Here is a 22099-nt window from a genome sequence, read left to right on the forward strand (position 1 = left end):
GTGTGCATATGGAGTAGGTTGAAGAGATTGCAGCAGGAAAAGGAGAACAAAAAGAGAAGGACTGAACGTCAAGAAGACAAGACCTTCAAAGCTCTCATGAAAGCTTGGACAGTGTTTAATCCAAAGATATGATGAGATGACTGAGACGCTTTATTGTGTCCTTCCTAAAGAGCAAAATGAAGTGGCCTGTTAGTAGGTAAACGACAAGTGTCACACTACTGAGCGAATGTTATAGTGTCAGCATAAAAAAGCCACTCACTTTTATCATTTTAATTGTATACACGTGCAGGTTTGCGTGCGTGTGAGTCAAGCTGTGCATGTGTGACAACAGCAATTAGCCCTAGAGTAAGTAAAGCAGTGGTAACGCTGGGAGAGCGTGTCAGCCATCAGGTTAATGAATGCTCAGCGAGATACGTCAAAGGTCAGCTCATCAATGGAAGGTATGCCCGCACACGCACCTACAAACTCCAAGCTCTCTGCCGATTCATTCACTCTGCTAATTTTTCCATGTTTAAGAGGTGTAACTGCAAGAAATGTTTCAGTAAAACAAAAGCTGCCTCATCTGATTTATGTTACTTTCTCCCTCACTGTTATGAAGCGCAGGAGATGGCTCCAGAGCGTAATAACACACCCACCACTGACGGCCCCCCACCAATGAAATGTACATTATATTATGAGTTATTAATGGAGTCCCGCAGGGCAAAATTTAATTACATACTAGTTTGTGGAGATATGCGTTCGTATCTATCACCTCTGAGTTGTTTTGCGGAGCCAAGCACGGTCCAGTGCTGCCGTTTTCATTTCTTGCAAATGGTGCAACTAGGAGCGATTGAACTATGTTCCTAATTTCATCAGAACACCTCTGATGAGCGGTCTCTTGGCTACTCAGTACTGCTCTATTATGTCTCCTGCAAGCTTGTTGTTCGAGCCTGTTCTACTTGTGGTAACCCAGGGAGGGTGTTGTGGTGCTAAGTAATCAGTTATCTATTCAGAGGATCCAAAGTGTTTTTGTTTACACCTCTGATTAGCGCTAACGCCGTCCATCCACACTGCCTCGTGATTTGGCTCATTCAAGTGTTGTTTTCTTCTTTGTTAGTATTGTCTGATTACAACAGATTGTTTTAGGTAAACGTTGCTGACTTTTTTAGTTTAGGCCGTGTGCTCATCAGCAGGAAAACTCACAATATGGGGATTTTTTAAACTATGTGAAAAGAATTTGAGTAGGGTTGGATATTTGGTCAAAGTTGTATATGGCTAAAAGATTGGTTGTCTTTCTAAATTTCTTTCTTCTTTATTTGTGTATCATTGTTGAGGATCCTTTTCATTTACACAATGATCATTTCTTAATCATTTCCTGGAGAAGTTTCCTTGAAAGCTAATACAGTGTTCAGCTGGTGCACTTGCTCTAGGGGCCAGTCAGACTTGGTTATTTGAATGCATTCTCCAATCTCAAGTAACCAGTCAAAAATACTTGGTTCACACCTGACATTTTAAATGCCTCTAGAGATCAGATGACAGGTTTCGTACTCTGTACGCAAACACCAACATCATTTGGGGTGAAGTAGAATTTTATAACGGCTGCTGTCGCTAATGGATTACTACCACTGTATTAGACACATGTTTTTTGTATGTGCATCAATGCCATAAAGACATGGGGCAATGACTTATGCTTTAGAGATATGTTATATTGTTACTTATTGATTGTTTTCCTCACTGACATTAGTTATTTTAGAGAGCAACACAAAGTTCCGATTATAACTGGAACCTGGAAAGCTTCCGTACGCAGTATATGTGAACATGTATTAGGATGGAGAGTTAAGATGTTCTTTATTATAATTGCTACAAAATCTCAGTTTAACCAAAGTGCTGTACAAGCAGAACATTATAAATGAATCATTAATTAATTGATTTGCTGGATGGGGTATGTATGCATTGACAGGTGCACCAGGGATTGGATGTTACCTTCTCTTTTGTGGTTTGAGTTGTAAAAACTCATACTCATAAGCATGCATGCACGCACACAATACATATAAACTCACAATATCCTCATCTTTTCAGTAGCAGCTCTGTTCACTCTCCAGCCATTGTATTTCTTTATCATAATGAAGCCCATACTGCTTGTGATTATGTCTAATTTCTTCCACACTGTCCTGGTGTAAAGGGAATTGCTGGCACATGTGTGCTGTACAAAGCCACAGTGAGCTGGTCCCATTGATCAACTATTGTCAAACAGCAGAACAACAGTGTAGTCGTTATGTGTGAAAGCAGCTCCAATGGTCAGCAGTGGAAGCAGTCTCATGTCCCACGACACAGCTTCGTTTCTGCAGGGGTCGATAAATCGCTGGAGCTCCAGCGAGCCAGTGCACTTTGCCACTTATTGTACCATGCTTGTCTATAAACCTTCCCATTCCTCCTTTAAACCTGGCACTGCGGTTTCATTTCTGAACCTCCGTTGCCTGGGGAGGGCGTGTGTGTGTGTGTGCACAAATAACATATGAGTAAGAATGTTTTGTCTTTGCCCGTGTGAGTTACTATCTATTTTACGCGTGAAATTCCCACACGCGATGCACTCAGAGAGAAAACTGAGGAGCGGACATGCAATGTGATGACTGCACTCTAATGATGTTGATGTTCAGTGGCGTGAGGGAGGAAGGGAGGAAAAGTGCAAACAGTGATTCTCATCCTACTCATGCTGTACTCTGCAATCTCGTCAACTGATTAAAAATAGAAAACGTTCACAAGCACATCTTGGGTCTGTGTCTATGGCCAATAAGAGACTGAACAAGTTCTTTAAAAAAAAAAAAAAAAGGAAATAAAAAGAAAATTTCTTAGAATTTCTGTTAATTTACAGAAATTTCAGGGGAACATGGCCCTTATGCAAATCTTGCATCTACTTTGTTCACAACCAAGAGTTGGAAAAAATATCACTGAAATTATTTACAATGCTACAACATGCTGTGATTTATACTGAATACAGTACGGTGAAAAGAGACCTGTTCTCAAGTCATGTCTAAGTTTGGTTAGATACAGAAAGACTTTACGTTGAACTGACATAAAAGATACACTAATCAACAAATCATTATTATTATTATCAAGTGTCCTATTTACAGACATATTGAGATGGATGAAAATTCAGCTGTGTGTTACAGGGTGTAGTTTTTTCTTTTCTAATTTTTTCAAATTTCTTAATTTATAAATCCACTATATAGTTTGATTTGTTTTGCATTTTTTTACTTTTAAAATGTTTTTTATTGTTTTATTATTTTTATTGACTTTCTTATGTATGCTAGTGAAGTCATCAAATTAAAGAAAAAGAGAAAAGAAAGCACTAATTAACATGCAAATATTGTCTCTTTGTCCACAGCCAATAAAGCTTCCAAAAATAAAGAGGATATTTTGGACTGAGACTGAACAGTCTTAGATGTTCTGCCAAATGACACCAATTTCAGAGAAACATGTTAAGGTACAGGAAGACTTTACGCTGAGCTGAAGTGGTTATTAAAAGAAATATTGATCAGCAGACCAAAAACTATTTTGCTAAGCAATTACATTTTCCTATTTAGTGACCAACTGAGATGAAAAAATAATTGTTTGATGGCGTTCCGCTAAATTCAGCTAAATTTTATGACTTATTTATATGAGTTTTATAAATATAGTGATAGTTTTGACTAAGGGCTTCTGTTCTTTCAGCCCTCAAATTTCAAAGTCACACATCTATGACAGTGTGTTCCCACCACTTTATTTCTAATTTATTTACTTTATAGCCAAAGTGACTTTTCATCAAAGAGAATCTAGCAGATTCTAGTGTCCGTTTTCATGAAAATGTAAATATATGGACTGGGCAAAGCAGCTGGGCCATTATTTGAACAGTAAACTTCCTCCTCATCTGGTCCCTGTCTTGATGCTGAGCTGAGGCCTTTGACCTCGATTCCCCAGAGCCTGTGACATATTCTCAAACAGCAGGGATCAGCCAGGAAGTGGGACACGAGTACGAGCGGGTGGAAGGACGCAGTGGGGTTAGATGAGGACAGTGAAGATAAGCAGTAGGAAACAATGGTGGGGGGGTCGCACAATGACAGAACAGAGGAGGATGCAGGCTTATACATTAGATAAGCTTAAAGGCACTCAGGATACACAAAGAGAAGGGAACATAAGAAGAAGGGAATGTAGGTTCTTTATGGACAGTTTTTTTCTAAACCTGACTTGGTTGTAGTGGTATACTAGTGGTAAAATACAACTAAAATATAACTTAATTAATATCTCTCTTCTTTGATGATGTTCAGTTTTAGCATCCTGTTACTAAAAAGTAATGTTACATTATCAAATTTTACTGAGGTGCAATGCCAATTTTTGCCAGTCGCCTGAGAGGTCAAACAGAGGGCTAAAAAAAAACATGAATTGTTTCATATTTATTGTTTAGCAATTGAGACTCACTTGTAAAACATCAGGACTGAGGCACTTTACATATAGCTTTAGATATTAGGGACAGGAATGATGCCATCATGTAAAACGAAAAATAAAAGTGGTCGCAGTTTAAAGAAGAAGAGCGTGTGCTGTAAGCTGCATGTGTGTCTGCACGTCAACATAAAGCCTTCAGTAGAGCTGAAATGCTGACACAGTGACTGAGGCTTGAACTATCAAGGCCTTATTACAGAGAACAGACGAGATCAATTGGCTTCAGCAGAACATCAATGGTTACGCCTGTGGCGACGTTACCCAAAGATTTAACACGGTGAGGAACGTTCCGGTCATTTTAAAGCTCAACAGACGGCTCGATGTGGTTGAGTCCAGATCATTGAATTAATGTCTGGGCATCAAGGCCTCCACCCTGAGGAGCTAGGGAAGATGGAAAGATTGTTTTCGATTCACTTTAAAAATAAATTACTTTTCCAATATGTTCTTCTCAATTAGCCTCTTAAAGAGGACCTCCACTTTTATATATTAAGATCAACTCAGCCTCTGTTGCTACTATGAAACAAAAAAAAGAAAAGAAAAACTAATCAGGTTACAACTAAGCCTCCCAGCCTCATAAAGATCCAATGAGATGAATTAAATTCAAATGTAGCTAAAACTAAATCAGATCACGTACCATGGTGGAATGCTGTCGCCTGTTGAAACTGAAATGACCATCAGTTTATGAAGACGTATTACTTGAGAGCTGCTTCTCTTTTCTTAATATCTTTTGATGAAAAAAATATTAAAGTACCCACTAGAAAATCTCTCCCCTTACAAGTGAACCATCTCTTTTTATCATTCATAATCACCTCAGTAGACCTTGATGATTTTTCACTTTATGACTCAACTGGCCGTCACTAGAGGCATGGTTAACGTGTGCCACACTTTAATCAGGGCAGATAAAAGGTCACAACTCTTTTTATCTGTCTTTATTTTAACAGCTTTTAAATCAAATGTGGGTTATCAGGGTAGGGTTCATATTAGAGCTGATTTGGAGACTTTGCTTACTAACTCTAACTAACTACATTCGCTGGAACCAAGCCGTGACAAGTAGGTCCATTGTGAGCCATTGTACAGTCAAACAAAGATCTTACAGCCTGCTTATAAATACCAGTTAAAGATGAAGGCAGCCATTTTGCTTCTCTACTCCATGAAGCTCCATGTCTGAGAAAATCCCTTCCTAATACATGCTTTCATTTCAACAAAAGAACAAACTCAGAGATTGAATGTTCTTCTTGTACTCACATTTCAAGTGATTTTCTTTTACTTGAAGTGAACAGACTGAAACGAGTTTATAAAGGACTTTGTGACTTTGATCGGAAAGGTGCCATTTGTGGCCTGGAGGGTGTGAGCATGCTGTCGATATGCTTCATAACTTCTATGCTTGTTATGCTGGGTGTTTGAATGAGTTGTAGCTGCTGTCAGCCCTGTACGCACATGACAGGGTCTGTGAAGCGAGACAGAAGAGGTCTGAGGGATCCTTGGACCTTTGAGTGCAGCTGACCTTGCCTGAAGCACAGTGATCAAGACACTGGTGAAGGGACTCCTTTTAAAGGCCAGCTGGAGTCAGAGAACACAAGTGCTCATCATGTATGTATGATTGAATTTGTTTTATGTCTCTGTGAGGCTTGTAGTCAACTCTGGTGTTGTGAGATACAGCTAATGGGTCCCAGCAGAAAAGCTGTTCAAACACCACCAAATAATTAGATGTTTTGTTTAGTACTTTGACCACTATGATTGCTTACAGTAGTGTAATCTTAAAAAACAATGCGGTTCAAGGTTAGAAATCATCCAGAAACAAACTGCAGAAGCCAACCACCACAAATATTCCCATCTAGCTATTTGGAAGCTTTTTGAAGACGTCATGTAGTCCACTTATAGGCAGATGAAGTTTCTCTACTCTTTAGAAAGCGGCACAGGCAGCACATTCATGCAAGTACATGCATGCCTACACCCTGTGCATGCCTACACTCTTGGGATGGGTAAATGTGCATTTGGTTTCGTTTGAAACCAGCATTAAAAAGTAATTACAAAAACCACCACACCAGCCCAAATTTCGTTCACCAGTGTTGGACGTGTTTTTTTTTTTTTTTGTTTCTTTTTTTCTGAAACAACAGACAGTTGCTTAAATCTCCATTAGTAATATTCACAGAATATGGACTCCTACACTTGCCCCTTTCCAAGCATTGGTCAAGTTCAATGTATGTCAGCCTAAAACAGACAAAGGCAGGACGTCTATATTTGTTGTTCTGACAAGAATTCATATTAACAGTTTTACAATTGTTTTTTCAGCAATTAAGGTACAGCTGACTATTTAATTATCAAGAGCATTTTGGCCAAGGTAATCGTATTATGTATTTCCCTTAGGATTTAGTTCAGTGAACCATTTAATAGCCTTAGTAAATACTTTCTTGTTCATGCCAGGAGCCAAATGTGACCTTACATAATAAAGTCATCTCTCATTGATCCCTATGAGGCACACCTTGCAAAGCTGGGTAAAAGGTCGGTGTCACGCTTAGCGTAGAAAGGATTTCTGTGTTTTGCTCATGGCCAATTCAACAGTCAGGTGCTTCTGTCTCGGTTTAAGCAACTCCTATAACAAAAACACAACCAAGTGTTTGAACACCTTTTGTGTCCCGTAATTTGAGATTCTGAACATTTCACTGTATATAAAGGTGGAGAAATCATCTACCACATTACACACAGGTGATTACTGTTGAGTGTGGTGACTTCGGGCATCGCAATCTCGGCAGCGCCTTGCTCCCAGTTTCAAAAATGGGAAATTTTACAAAAGCACCAGCATGAGCGGAGCTGGTTCAAGCCAGGATGGCAAGGCAGAAGGGACAAAGGGAGTGACTGGTTGGCATCCAAGTGTCTTTAATTATGCACAAGTTTAAGCGTAAATAAAGTTTTTTTTAAAATATTCACCCCAATACAGTCGTCATGAATGGGAAATTAGCTACATAGACTGAAACATTTTTTTTTGTACCAAACGTGTTTATTTCCGCTGTAAAGTTGGGTATTTCAACCTAGAGTTCTTAGGGATTCTTTAACTCCTAGTGGCCATTTGCAGTACTGCAGTTTTTTGCACTTCCACCTGGCTGCAGTTTGTTACACAGAGTTCAAATGAACATCGATTTTGACTACTCACAACAAAATGGCCAACACGAAAAAGCAGTGAATTAGCTATCTGTCAGCAGGTTGTGTTTTCTTTATTAATAGCAAGGGGCCTGGCCTCTCCCTGTCACTCTCTCCCTCCTTCCCCCCTTTCTCTCCTTCTTTCTCCTCCCTTCATTTCCTGGCATGGCTCCTAATGGGCGCGCTCCATCAACTCATTACTCAGACAGATAAAATGGCTTTTTATGTGGCGCCGGTGAGCCACCAGGCTACAAGCAGATCGAGTAAATGAAGAGAAATCAGAAGCCCATTCCAGGCCTGATAAAGAAGTGTGAAGGATTTTCTCAGTGTCGTCATTATTTGTGAAAAATGAGCACCCTTGCATACAATAAAGCATCCAGACTCAGTATCATGCAGAGACATTTGAATGACGGATGGAAATGTGTTGTGGATTATTTTGCCCTGCTCGATAATAGCATCTAAAAAAATGCAGCTAATTGCATAAAATGTAAATTGACTTTTAGATGAGCAGCACATGTTAATAGTCACATCCATTTTAATATATAAGAAAACGTGGAATGCATTTATCCGAATGGCTTCTTTGGCACTCATATTCTGGAGTGCTTCAAATGTCTGAATGATAAATGAGACACATACCTGATGCCTTTGATTTGTGCAATGCTGTGTTGGGAGATCCTCGACAGAGCAGAGATGACCTGAAACAAAGAGATAATAAACAGTTAGGAAACAATCACATTTCCAAAGTTTTTTGAAATCAAGATCAGGATGAACATACACTTTGTGCAAACTAATAAAAAAAAAGTAAGGTATGTCACAGCAGAAAGGCCACTCTCAAACCATAGTGTACGTGCAACCAGTTGGGAGAAAATAAGCTCACTGCAGCTCAGCTTCCACTGTTCTTTGAGGGTGATTATCGAACATTACCCGTGTGTTTCTTAGCAACCCCGCTCATGCAGCCCTGCGTAGGACTGTGTGTAAACATAATGCAGGCCACCATGTTAATGGTGACATCCAAAGACATGTGGTGCACAGTCACGGGTGGGTGGGTGGGTTGGTGCCCCTCTGGTTAGATCTGACATAAACACACATCTCTTGTTGTCCATTTTTTTAACCTCTAAGTTTTTACTAAGTTTTTTTATTTGAAGTTCAAAAATGTTTGAACTTATGATGGAGGACTGCAGATGGCGTGGCTCAGCCGAGGCTAGTTCAGGAACACGGGGGGAACTGCTGCCCAAAAACACACGGCCCACTCACGCTTACACACACGCAACCAAACAGAAACGCAGTCTCCTGCGCCTCATTACCCACTCCAGGGCGTATTTCGGGTCGCAACACCGTGGCAATGCCAGATGTCTCCTCGACAGGGAGGTGAAAATTGTTATCTCGGCCCCCTCTTCCCTGGCAGGTGTGTCATCCACAGCCTCTCGTCAAACTCCCTTTCCTCTAAACACACAATGCAGCTCCTCAGCGCCTGTGGTATTTAACATTCAAGTTGAGCCCATGCTAATGGCTGTTGTGAGGAGAGGACTGCCACTTTAGGAGTAGTGGAGTACTTGTGCTGAAGCGTTGTTGACCAAAAACCTTTCACTCTCTCTATTCAAGGTGTTCTCATGTTAATCAGTTGTGGAGGGTAGTGGGATCACATGGAGCACTGTGAACGTACACATCACATTCACTTATGGAGGGAAACCCTCCACAGGGCTGAGGTAAATGATAAGGGGTTATTTCTGTGTCGCTAAAGACCCGTGTAATAGGCCTGTTCATGCTTAATGGTTCCAATATGGGACCCGTCTACCATTACACACCTCTTTAACATATATTCTAATTCCCCTATCAGACAGAGACTAAAAAGGAAACAGAGACAAAGATTGAGAAAGAGACAAAGGAGAGGGAAGAAGAATAGGGTGCTGTTCCATGGCACTGTGCCCACCTGGACCTGCTACAGGGAGGGATCACATATGGCATGCTGCCCCATCACCGTTATGAACTCATTGTTTTTATTTTGTCTTATTAGCCTATGTTGTCTTTATGGAGGGGTGATTTAGCTGCCATAAAAATCTGAAAATGTGAACGAAACAGTTGTATGGATGGATGGGTGGATACATTTGGTATTTAATAGCAATTAATATTTAACTGTGCCTGGTGCGATCAGCTGCTGTCAGATCCGCCCAAACACAGCTGCATTCAGCCAGGTTTCCCCAGGTTCAAAGGACAGCGGAGTAGCTGGCTTGGAGCCAGGGAGGTCGCAGCATGGCAAGAGCCTGCTAAGCCCGGGGAGATGAAGACACGAGTGTGCCAGCACTGAGCATACTAGCGTGACTTTCACACATTGCAGAGTAAAGTCCATCAATATTAAATCTCCCCTTCTCATCAACATTAAGTTTGTAGTTCATGTGAGCCTCACACGCCATAAAGTGAAAAATATGTCTCAATACTGGAAGCGCTGGCTCTCCGTGACTTCCTCTGGCTTCTGTGAGATATGCTAATTTGCAATCTGTTTAAGGGACAACTGAGGAAATAGAAATTTGTCCTCACGTATGTTGCTCACTTATCTATTTAATGGAGAGCTCCAGTTTCACTGTCACTAGCTGTCAATACATGACAGTGATTGATTTCATTGATTTGATCTCTGGAGATGGCATCAATTTTTAAAAAGCGTCTGTTCAAGAGTTAAGGATGTGACAAGATGAAAAGCGGATCCTTTTAGAACACTTTTTCAAGGGAGCTTTTTATCTTAGTTTGTTATTTTGCAATCGTGAAAACAGAAATCACATGGCGTCCAGGAACAAATGAGCTGATCCCGGTTAGAGAGGATGGTCTCAGCCCGATGGGTATCACTCCTCGGAGTGGTCCGTTTGCAGTGTGAACACATGTTAACCATGGGCCGATATGACTTCCTTACAATTATATAATCAAGTAGTTTAGATCCGTGATCAAACTGAACATGTTGCTCAAATAAAGAACACATTTTTTTCTGCAAAATCCAAACACAAACACACTGTTTGCATGAACATAGTGCTGAGGGCATGTCAGAACTTTGTCTCAACTGCCCTGTGAAAACCACAGTTAAATGCAGCATCGTAGCAATATCCTATCAGTTATTCAATGAATGGGAACAAAATATGTGGTTGAAAGCATCCTAAGCAACAGACTTCTTTCATCTGTTTCATAACGTCACTCCTCTTCATTTTTAGCCTTTGCTCAAAGGTGGCCTCCCTGTCTGATTGTACTTTCTTCTCCCTACCCATGTTTCGGTTTCCCTCTCTGGCTCTAACACACCCTCTTCACCCTCTTCTGATCCTCTGGTTCGGTCAAAGCCTTTGAGTCTCCACACATTATTAATTTCCCTCTCATCTTGTTCTCCCCGGGGGGTCTTAACTCTGGGGCTGGCCAGAGAATAAAGCCTCTTTCACTGCTCTAGGAATATGGAAAAGAGAAGTCATCCATTGGAGTGATAGCTCAAGGTTTCTAAAGCCCCGGACCAATATCGTACCTTAATCTCCACCACCCACAGCCCCTGGCATCCCTTTACCCACATCTGACCCTTTAGTCAGTCAGAAGGATGTAATTGGGGATGCATGCTAAGTCAGACAGCCTCACTGATGCTCACAGTGTCTGCATCAGACTGGCATGCAACATTTACAATCCACTTACCGCATAACAAGCTGTATGCATGCGTGCGGAGGATGGGGAAGAGGGAGCATAAGGAGGATAAGGGTTGCGTCTATGGATTAATTGCAAGGCGAGGCTGAATATCTGCATACACAAGCCACCCTTACATGTCTCTGGATTCCCCACGTGTGACCAAGAGTGTCAACCTGCACCACACGCGAACAACCACGTAAAATGAGAAGACCCTGCAGAACCTGGTTCCCCCTGGCTGCCTGGCCTTGACTGAACACGCATGGCCATCAATTACCACTAGGATCAAATCAAAACTCCAGCCATATGCTATTAATAGGAGGGCGTGCTTATGATCTGATTAAGATCTGAAAACATGCACAAGGTGAATATCGACAGTCACAAAAACACACACAACTGCCAATTCTGTTTATGTCCGATGCAGTCATGATACGATTATATCTTGCACCACAAATCAATGCACGTGTTGAAGGCATCCAGCAATGGGGTAGAATTAATGAAAAAATCATCACATTACTGTTTTCCTTTTTTTTCCTATTTTATTTTTTTTTTTTCTCTCTCTCTGCGCTTTTTCCAACAGCCAACTCCGATGTTGTGATATATTTATGAAGTATTCACACTTTGATAGGACAGCGTTGCTCTGCTTATGCCAGCCTGCCGAAGTGGTAGGTATGAAGCAAAAAGGGGGCACAGAGTGGGAGAGCTGAGAACAGATGGCTGAGTGGGAACCCTGCATGCCCATCAATAATAGACAGACAGAGGAGGAACGGCCTAGTCTCTGTGTGTGTGTGTCACACTGTCCCACAGCCTCCGGGAGTTTCTGCCTTTTTACAAACCTTCTCTTATTCTGTCTTTTTTTTTTAGCTCAGCCTTTTTTTCTCTCTCCCTTTTCCAATGTTTTTGTGTTTGGCTAAATCATGCACATGGTTCCCCTGCAAAGACTATAGAGGGAAAATAATCCGACTGTAGAGGTGCAGGCATTATATAAGCTTCAAGACTAACACTGAAACACTCGGAGCTGCAAATGAAACAAATGAAATGAATGAAAACAAAAGGGGCATTAAAGCAGCAATAAATAAAGCTGAACAACGATCTTGGGTACCGGCCAAGTTAACTGGGCTTGCAACCAGGCAGGGAACACATTAAGTCACTCAGGGGAACACTGTGATGACAACAAACTACAATCCATACTCATGAGCACAAAGAAGCAATACAAATCAAATTAAGAAATACTAAAGTGAATAAACAACCTAAAAACTGACTAAAACTAAATCAAATATAACCAAAACAACAAGATCACAAAGCAATGTATAACGAACATTTACTTATTTTTGCAATTAAAAACTCAGACATTTGTGTGGCAGCAGTGGAATATGTGAAATCACATGTCAGGCGCTTGAGTTAACGTTCTCATGAAACATCAGAATGGGGGGAAAAAAGGATCTCAGGAATCATGTTGATGGCAGGCAGGTGGGTTTCCACTCCTGTCAGCCAAGAACAAAGATGTGAGGTTGCCCCTTTTGGGCCCCCGATACTAACGCGTCATTCACTAACAAAGACTAACGCCTCATGTGATGCAAAGAAGTTTTAGTGGTCGAAAAGATGTGAGGGGAATAGATGGAGGGATGAGTGGGGTTGAGAGGATGGACAAAAGGGTGTAATGTGTAGATAGATGATGGCAGACGAAGAGGATCCCAGGGAATGAGACGCAGGTTTCTGGCATGTCTCCCTGGTTCTGTTAAAGAAAGATGTAAGAGGAAGAAATGAAAAGAGAGATGGGGAGGTTGGAGGTGGAGAAATGAGACAAACAGAGAAGGAGAGGGATAAGATACATCTTTTTAGGTAAGCAGGAGAAATAGGACGACATGGGGTGTGCTCTTGTTCCTGAACCTTAGCTTACTATAACTTCATTAGTTTGCATGCTGCGGCCTTTCTGAATATTGTTGCTGCCAATCCCTTCAAGGCCACACCTGACCATTTTGAAGAAGTAAACTCAAACAAATTTCCTGAAAATAGGAAAAACTCAAACACAAATCTCATAGGCTAGGTTTGATTGTGCTGCGCAAAAAACCTCATGAATGGTCGCGATTAGTGTTCCAAGCATCAACTCATGTTCAAATCGTTGATCGCCATCCCGAGCCGGGCCTCTGCAAATCCTGATTGCAGTCAGATTGGCACCTGCCACATTGCACTAAATCCCCTCAAAGCAGACCTTCCAGCTGCTTGATTACAGGGGATTTCACAGCGTATATCCAGGCAAAAAAAAAAAGAAAAGAAAGCCTGTGGGTGGGTTGGCCCTGATAGCTTGAAAGAGTGTTGCTGCCGAAGCTGACCCAAAGACCCCATCAGTGCCAAACAAAGCGGCCGTAAGCTTCCACAGGGCATTCCGCCCACTCACAAAATGTACAGAGTTCCTACTTATGGGACTAATTGAAAATGTGGGTTAGCTTAACATATTGCAGATGGTGCTATATGTTTTTAAGCCTCGCCAAAACGCGTTTCCTACCACCACTGATGAAGTATTGATGCGAGTATGTAGCGATAGATCAATTTTAGAGCTTATTTAGCTTTAGGACCTTGGAGATTGATTTGATCTGAACCCGTGCTGCTTGAAGGAAAAAGGGCAGCGGTGGTTAACATGTGTAAATTGTAGTCCATAGATCGCCTCAGCCTGGTCAGCACCTGCCAATGTGCTGCAGCCACATCCATGACCTGTCCCATTTCATGCTAAATCACCAGGCATAGGCCTGCTCACTTATGTGTGACTGTGCCTGTTTGTCCGAGGATGTCTGTACATGTACGAATCAGAACCTACACACAGGTTGGTTGGTTCTTTTTTTCTTTTTTACAATACATGCATGTACACAGAAACATCCCTACATCAGTGCATCACTAGACTACAGGAAAATGCAATACTGATTAACTGGTTAAAAAATATTGGCAGAAATGGGGCTCAAGGGAAGATGATCCAGGTGTCTGAGATCTAGATAAGAGATGGAAAGTGACATTCTCTGCTGTTTCTTTTATGAATTGCTGTTTCGTTTTATGAATTGCTGTTTCTTTTATGAATTACTGTTTCTTTTTATGAATTGCTGTTTCTTTTATGAATGTATGTACGGTGTCCTTGAGTGCCAAGAAAGGCGCCTATAAATAAAATGCATTATTATTATTATTATTATTAAAAGAAAAATATGGAAGAGACAAGACAAAAACACGTACACGCAGAGTAGTAGGTTGGGTTTAGAAATCGTGGCAAATCTCTGCCCTACAACAAGATTCTACTAACCTGGTGAGGTGCACTATTTACAATACAACAGAACATTACATGCATACATAGTCACTAGCAGATCAACTTGATCAAATCTGACCTAGGTATTGTCATTTTTCTGGTGAGGACCATAAGACCTGAAGCCCCTGTAATGAACAATTGATGTGTCTGTCAGAGAAAGATAAGTATCTGCTGATGTCTGCAGGTTGATGGCGCTGCCAATACAATGACTACGAAGCATTTGACACCAAATATTATAACTTGATTACTCTTGACATATAACATTTGTCTGACATGGATGTAACCATGCTTCAACTAAAGCTGAAAGTCAGCAATTTTACTTCCGAGCCAGTACTGGATTTTTCTTTCACTGTGCTAATATTCGTTGTCAAAACCACTATAAACATATCATAGTCTTAATACCTTCTGGCTACATGGTGAAATGTAGCAGGAGATGCCATGGATTTGGTCTATTTGTGTGCAGGATTTCTTTTTACCATAAACCAAACTAAGTAGTTTGGTAAAAACGATGACAAAAATGCTGCTGCCTAAGGAACTCCGATGCCGTCTGAACCATGCAGCATTAATAACGCTGACTAATGTTTCCAGATCACACAAAAGCAACACAAAAAAAAATCAGGTCTAGGATTATTATTCTTCGTTGTGTTTTAGATCAAGGCTGAGCCAAAACACTGGGAGGTTTGGGGAATGGGGGGGTGTTGAGAGGAACTTTCAGGCATTTGGTGACTCAGCAGCAGGAGTCGGACAGAGACAGAGCACTGCTGAGCAGGCACAAAACATCTGGCTATGACAACAGAGATGTGGCCGGCTTTCATTGGTTTTGGCCTTGACACTCGACTTGTAATTGCGTCTAACCAAAATGTTTATCTGTTTTTTTTGGTAATTGAGCAGCTTCTCAAATATAAGTGTCTGTTGCTGTTCTCTGTTTTATATCATTGTACATGGAATAACTTTGGGGTCTTGAACTGCTGGTCCCACAAAATAAAGAATATGAGAATATCACTTTGGTCTCCGGAAACTTGATTTGACATCTTACATAATTAAGAAATTAAATAATCATTGAGTTAATACACATGTATGTGAGGACATCTGTGAATGTCAATGTTGGGTTGATGTTTATAGTTGTGCCTAACGCCTGTCACAATAATTTTCTAAAGATTTATCAGGCGAGAGTTCAGTCAGAGGTTAATAAATTGCCCCGGTGTAAATGCAATAAACATGCAGCTAAAGAAAGCCTGGATCGCTTGTAGCCCTAAGGCTTCAATCAAAGAGGTGAGTAAATGAACCCTCCGATGCCCTCTAACATTTTAAGTCTTATTGACCTGCCTAGAGGGGCATCATGGTGAGAACGGTAGTGACTGGGCATGTTTGCATCTGCAAATTGGGGATGAAGCCTGCATTTGCACGTGTTTGAACGAAACAGCTCTTTGATGACAAAACTGTGAGAATGAGTAAGACAGCCTTTACCCCGCGGATGAAAGCTTGACTCAAACAGAGATGGTGCACTGAATAAAAACCATGAATCATCTCCAGTAAGCAGAGATGCAGTTGAGAGTTGAACACAAGGAAAAAGAAAATATTAAAATGATTACTTAGGGTATTTTTTTTAAATTAAACAATAACAAAGAGCTGGGTATCAGTTTTGTAGCTTCTTTAGTTTTGGCTGCCGGTTATACAGTGATCAGACTTCTCCAACAAACCAGCAGGTCAATACTGTACACTACTTCATGATCTTAGTGCGCTGCTGGGAAAAATCACACCTCTTCTCCAAGTGCTGAAAAGGCTCCACTAAAATCAGAACTGAGTAGGAAATGAGTATGTGTGTTCGAGTGCATGTGTGGAAAACTTATTTGTCTGTGACTGCATGCGTGTTATGGTTGGCCCACTTTTTTTGTTGCCTCCTCCCTAACATGTGTTTGACGTTTGCATGCTGGAGTGACTGGGCCTCCTGCCATGATGAAAATTTCCCAAGTGTCATGTCATGCTCTAAAGGCTTTCCTCAGCTGTTTGCGGGCTATGAACTGTCCGACCTAGTGGGCTGTCACTGACGTTTTAATCGAGGGCCACTTGCGGGGCCGCCTGTGACAACGTGTGTCATTAAGAGTAATGTCTTCCATGGTTGGGTTGTGCCTTGCAATACAAACAGCTGCGAGAAAAGACACTAAGAGCCAATTTTGTGCTGTGAAGGAAAGTGTGCTGATTAGGACTGAGTCACATACAAAATCTGAGCAACTTTAATCCAGAACTATGACTAATGGTGTGTCGTTGTGCTTTGATAAAGAAAATCAGGATCTGTTTCCTAGCAGACAACTTAATATTAGTTTTATGTATGGTTGTAGTGTTTAGGGTCGTCCCAGGAACATTGGTGGCTTTTCGCCCGATTGAGTGTAGTGAATCTGCAGCGGAGAACTTTGATAAGAGAGATCACTCTGATTGGCTGTTCAGCTTGAATGAATAAAGAGAAATGGATATGACGAATGAGGAGTGTCAGCATCAAAATGTACCTGCTAGTAGGCTATTATCTGTGGTCTTCGCAGTGTGTTCAAGTGACACTTTTTGACCGAGACACAGGGAATGTAACCAAAGTCACCAAGCCAGTCGCTGAAACTAAGTGACCTTCTTTAGCCAGAGAAGATAAATTCAACTGTTCCTCAGCCTATTCTTTTCTACACACACTGTCCTGATGTTGCAGCATTTTCTCGGCTTGTCAGACATATAATCATTTTTTTCTGCTGGCTGTTTGGATAGCCGTTCCGGTCAGGCTCACATCTCAACAGCAAACAGCTGCTGCTTTCAGCCAATCCATTACTTATCACAGAGCCTCTCCTCCTCATTTTTCAGCTCCGGTGTGCCAGCACAGCTAGAGACCTTCTGTTTGTGCAAGTATCAAATGGGGAAATAAAACCAGACAAACAGCGAAGTCCAATATTTAGAAAAGGGAGGTGATGATGATAATGTTAACAATTAAAAACACAATTTTTAGCCAAAACATCCTGGACTCTGTGGTCACTGGAATAAGTATGACACGCCTAATCTCACAACATTTGGGAAGTTGAAAGAAAGTCTGAAAGAACATTGTAGCATGTAGTTTAAATTCATATAAACTGAGCAACCACATGGTTCTGGTCCTACTCCTTACATTTTCATCTTACACATCATCATACACTGTTGTATACTGAAGTTTTTTGACATGTGAAAAGCATTTTTGGGTTTATCCGCCCTATGTGTACATCAGAGATGATCCCTGACACAAAGCTGCCGGGGGCGTGCGGTGACACAAGGGTTTAGGGCTTTGGAGCAGGTTGTGGCGATAAGGGCAAACTGGGGATCACTGGAGGAAACAGGATTTCCCATGATGTGGTGGGGCCGGGCTGATGAGGCTAATACTTCCACATAGCGCTTATCAGACAGAGGCACCTGAGTTTGCGTGTGGGGGTGTGCACACGTGTGTGCATGCATGCTAGTGTGTGAAAGATAGAGACTCAGCCACATGATTGTCCAGGACATGTCAGTGTGCTGAGAGAATGAATGGGATTAGACCAACATGAGTAATCCAGCTGGCCTGTGGGAGGGACGTCTGCCCTCACCCCTCTGCAGGAGGAGATAAGGAAGTTGAAGGGGGAGGCCGTGGGGCTACAAAACCCCATATTATGCAAACATCTGAAATTATTTTGAGTAGAGCTTGACTGATTTTTTGTTAAAAAAGAAAAAAAAAGAAAAAAAAAGGTTTACTTATTATGGTGATGAGTTCTACAGATCATTTTAGAGATTCAAAGACAAAATGCTTCTGGCTGCACTATGGAAAATGTAGGATTCAGTATGTTTGGGGTTTAATGAGTATAAATCAGGATATCTTACTCCCTGCCTTTGCCTTTGATTTTGTATGTCACTGTGTCGGTTTAACCTCTTGCATCTTACCCAGACCAATAATCCATAAACTGAATGGACATATTAATATACCAATAAGCCACAACATTAAAACCACTGACAGGAAAAGTAAATAACATTGACCATCTAGGGACTTTTGCACCTGCCATTCATGTGGATGTTACTTAGACATGTACCACCCACCTAGACCAGACCAGGCACCCCCACCCCATAGCAATGACACTCCTTGGTGGCAGCAGCCTGTGTGTCTGTGTCAACTGTGGAACAAGGGAGACCTACAAAATATTAGGTAGGTGGCCATAATGTTATGTCTGATCGGTGTAGGTGTGTACTGCCACAAAAGCATGCAGGAATACATTCATGTGCACATATACATGTTCTCATTCTGTTAAAATACCAGTCCACATGCTTGAAGATATGCATCCAGGCTGAAAGCATATTCTCCCCAGAATGACAATGAATATAAAGTAGCTTTAAAAACTAATAATATAAAGTGGATTTTATTGAATTGTTTCTTTTTTGCACTAATAATCAAGACAATTCAAAATAATTCTGTCTGCAGCCGCTGCTCATGCACAACTACACTACAAACTCTTGGATTTAAAGCCCCTTCAGTGTGTGAAGCTTATTGGTGTCTTTACTTATACACAAGTGGATGTCTTTCCTTGGTCTGACTCTAAGCCTTTCTCCCTTGTCTTTAGAGAACAAGCATTTCCAGAAGATGAATCGCTGGTACTTTATATTCAGACTGGTTGCAGAGATACACATGATTCTTTTCTTCGGCATTCCCTTCAACTCTGCCAATAGTCCACTCTCTCTAAAACCCTTATCACACACCACAGTGTTTACCCGGTGGGAGAGATGCATGTAGCCAGGGCCACCTTTATATCCAACTAATAGAAAGTCAAGTGGGAGGCATTCATAACCACTTCAGGGACGGGATAAGCTGGGAACTCTGGCATCTGAAACACGATGGAATTTCAAATAAATAAACCTTTTATTCCTTGCATTCCCAAAGCATGTGTTGATGGCGCAACAATACAGCTTTGCTTTCGTTTTTTTTACACATGTGGCAACACTAGAGATGTATCTTCAAGTTTTAATGACAGAAAATCTCATTTTCCCTTGAACATTTGTTAAACAAGATCACAGCAGTGAAAGTGAGATGGAGGAAAAAAGAGCATCAGAGCTAGGGGAAAAAAAAGAAAATAAACTTAAGACAGTTCAGCGTGATGGATGCCTTTAGTCGAGCAGTGACAGAAGAGCAGCGGCTGCTACCTAGAGGCCTAGTCTGATTGTCCTGCAGGATGTTTCCATGGGAGCAGTGAAAGTGACAACTGAACAAAGGGCTTCCATTAGAGGCCCTGTCCCCTTCGCACTTCTACTATTAAGACCCTGTCTGTGGGACACCTAATGCTGCTGACAGATGAAGACAAGCACAAGGCAAGAGGGAGCAATCTAAACTAGTGGAGCAGATTTTATTCTCTGCTGACTACATGTCAAAATAATACCAAAAGCAACACTAGGTACGGTGCAGGCTGTGCGCTTGTTTCTGTGATTCAGCTGTCATTTTATACACAATCTGCAAATGCTGGTTTTAGAACACTGACATCTCCAAACTGGGCCTAACCTATTAAAAAAATAGGAAAGACTTCACTCAGTGAATAGGAAGCTCTTTCATGGGAACTTAATTATAATGAACAATGCCAGTGAAGATTATGATCATAAAGCCTCCATGCTTTGAGAGTAGAGGAACTAAAAGAAGGAGGATTATAGAAAAGTGGAAGAGAAATAATCATTGGTGAGGAAAAAAAATGTCTGCAGTTTCTCACCAACAACAATCACAATTATGGTATAACAAAAAAAAAAGAAAAGGGAAATGAAATATGATCAGGTTGTGAGCACAGGAATATGGCAGAATTTCACAGGCCGTCACAAATGGTCAAAAGAAATGTGAAGCCAAAGCAAAAAGGCATAATGAGCAGGAAGGGAAGAAAGCGGAAAGAAGTGTGATGTGAAGTGTTGCAGCCAGTGATAATCTGTAATGATAGAATAAAAGAACAAAGACAGAACACTTGATCAAAGGAATAATTTCAGCCTGGTGCCAAGACATTGAGACATTCAGTGAGTCCCCAAAAATGTTTGAATCTACAAACATTGATGCCGCTGACGTTTCATAAATAAGAAAGAAACCTCAGCAAATGTGAAGAAAAATTCAGACTGAATACAGAAACTTCCTCAAAGCAGCTGAAGGCTTTAGACAGTCTCGAACATCTACAACAATAATCATCTTTAACACAATGTGTCTGGCTCATTGCAGCTACCCGTCTCTGACTTCTACTTAAGCCTCCATATCAAGTGATGAGGGTCTTCTCAGACCACAGACAACTACCACACATGCACCGTCACTGTCTGTATGGGCAATCGTACATGAATTCTTCACATGACAAAAAGACGCTTACATGCCAAATGTAACAGGATGAACATGGGCTGTCCACGCCTGCGAGGAATGTGTCAGTCACAGCCAACAACAAGGCTCTGACTGAGCCTCTGGGAGCAGGAAGTCAGTGGGAACATAGAGTAACATAAAGTGTCCGGGAGTTGCTTCATTCTCAAAAAGAGCCAGAAGAAGGAAAATGAATGACAGAGTGTGTAACACCACTGACACCAGAGGGTTTACATGTGTCCACTGTAAATGGCCTTTGTCTACATGTCTACTGTATGTGACATGGACCAACACCCTCATGATCATTCATGTCGTTTTAACTCCCAGAATAACATAGATATATGACTGCAGGAACGATGTGTATGACCATTTACAACTTTGCAGGAAGGCGAGGGAGTATAAAGAGCGTCCATTGTCCACTTTCAGATTAGGAGCAGAGGATGGAGGCGGAAATCAAGTGTCAGCCAAGAGACAAGGTCCCTTTTTGGACTACTACTTTTGTTTTCAGTCGCTGTTAGGTTTAGGTTAACATTAAACACATGTTAGAAAGCAAAGTCTTGCAGAGTCCCATCTTTCCTGGGAGATTTAATATGCACTGCAGCAGGAAGCTGTATAGGTACATAAACACTTTCCTTGGCCTTAGAAATTCAACCACTACTGTGTAAGTCTGTGTGCATACCACACACATCATCCAATACCTGCCTTGTCAGTTTCAACTGAGCAGTTTGCGATGTAGGTGTTCAATTAAGACTGACTCTGTGTATCATCTTAAACTACAACTGTTTGCCTCGTCCAATTATTTTACATACAGACATTTGTTTTTGGTCCAACTGAAAGTGAACATTGTGTCCTCACTGCAAATTCCTTCAAGCACTCTCTTGGTTTAAAGAATACTCTGATTATTTCACTCGTTTTGTGTTGGCACGGTTTCAGTGCTCATTACAGTTCTGTTGGGGTTAGGATAAAGGTTAAAGTTGGGTGTGTTGGTAATGGTTTAGCACGTTTAGCAAAGGCACAAGGGAACACAATGACCACAAAAATGATCTTTCGTCATGTGTGTGGGTCGCGCGGGCCATATAGCCCATCTGTGCCCACAGATGGGAATGTTCACATGTTGTGTGTTAGCGTATTTGTTCATGGGTGTTACGAGTATGCATCCAGACTTGTGGTAAGAAATCTGCACTGGAACAAAATTTAATGAATTAAAAATAAATATACTTGGTGACGTATGTGTGTGATAA

At 41.3% G+C, this 22099-nt stretch overlaps 1 protein-coding gene across 1 annotated transcript in view; it reads right to left on the minus strand.

The window, feature by feature from the left end:
* vav2 (vav 2 guanine nucleotide exchange factor) overlaps positions 1 to 22099 on the minus strand; it is a 203568-nt gene that overhangs the window by 51586 nt on the left and 129883 nt on the right. The window contains exon 3 of the mRNA XM_084572672.1: positions 8230 to 8288. Within this exon, the coding sequence (XP_084428798.1) occupies positions 8230 to 8288 (59 nt within the window). The remainder of the gene's footprint in view (positions 1 to 8229; positions 8289 to 22099) is intronic.

The sequence above is a fragment of the Chelon labrosus genome (genome assembly GCF_963514085.1).
Source record: "Chelon labrosus genome assembly, chromosome: 22".
NCBI classification, from domain to species: Eukaryota; Metazoa; Chordata; class Actinopteri; order Mugiliformes; family Mugilidae; genus Chelon; species Chelon labrosus.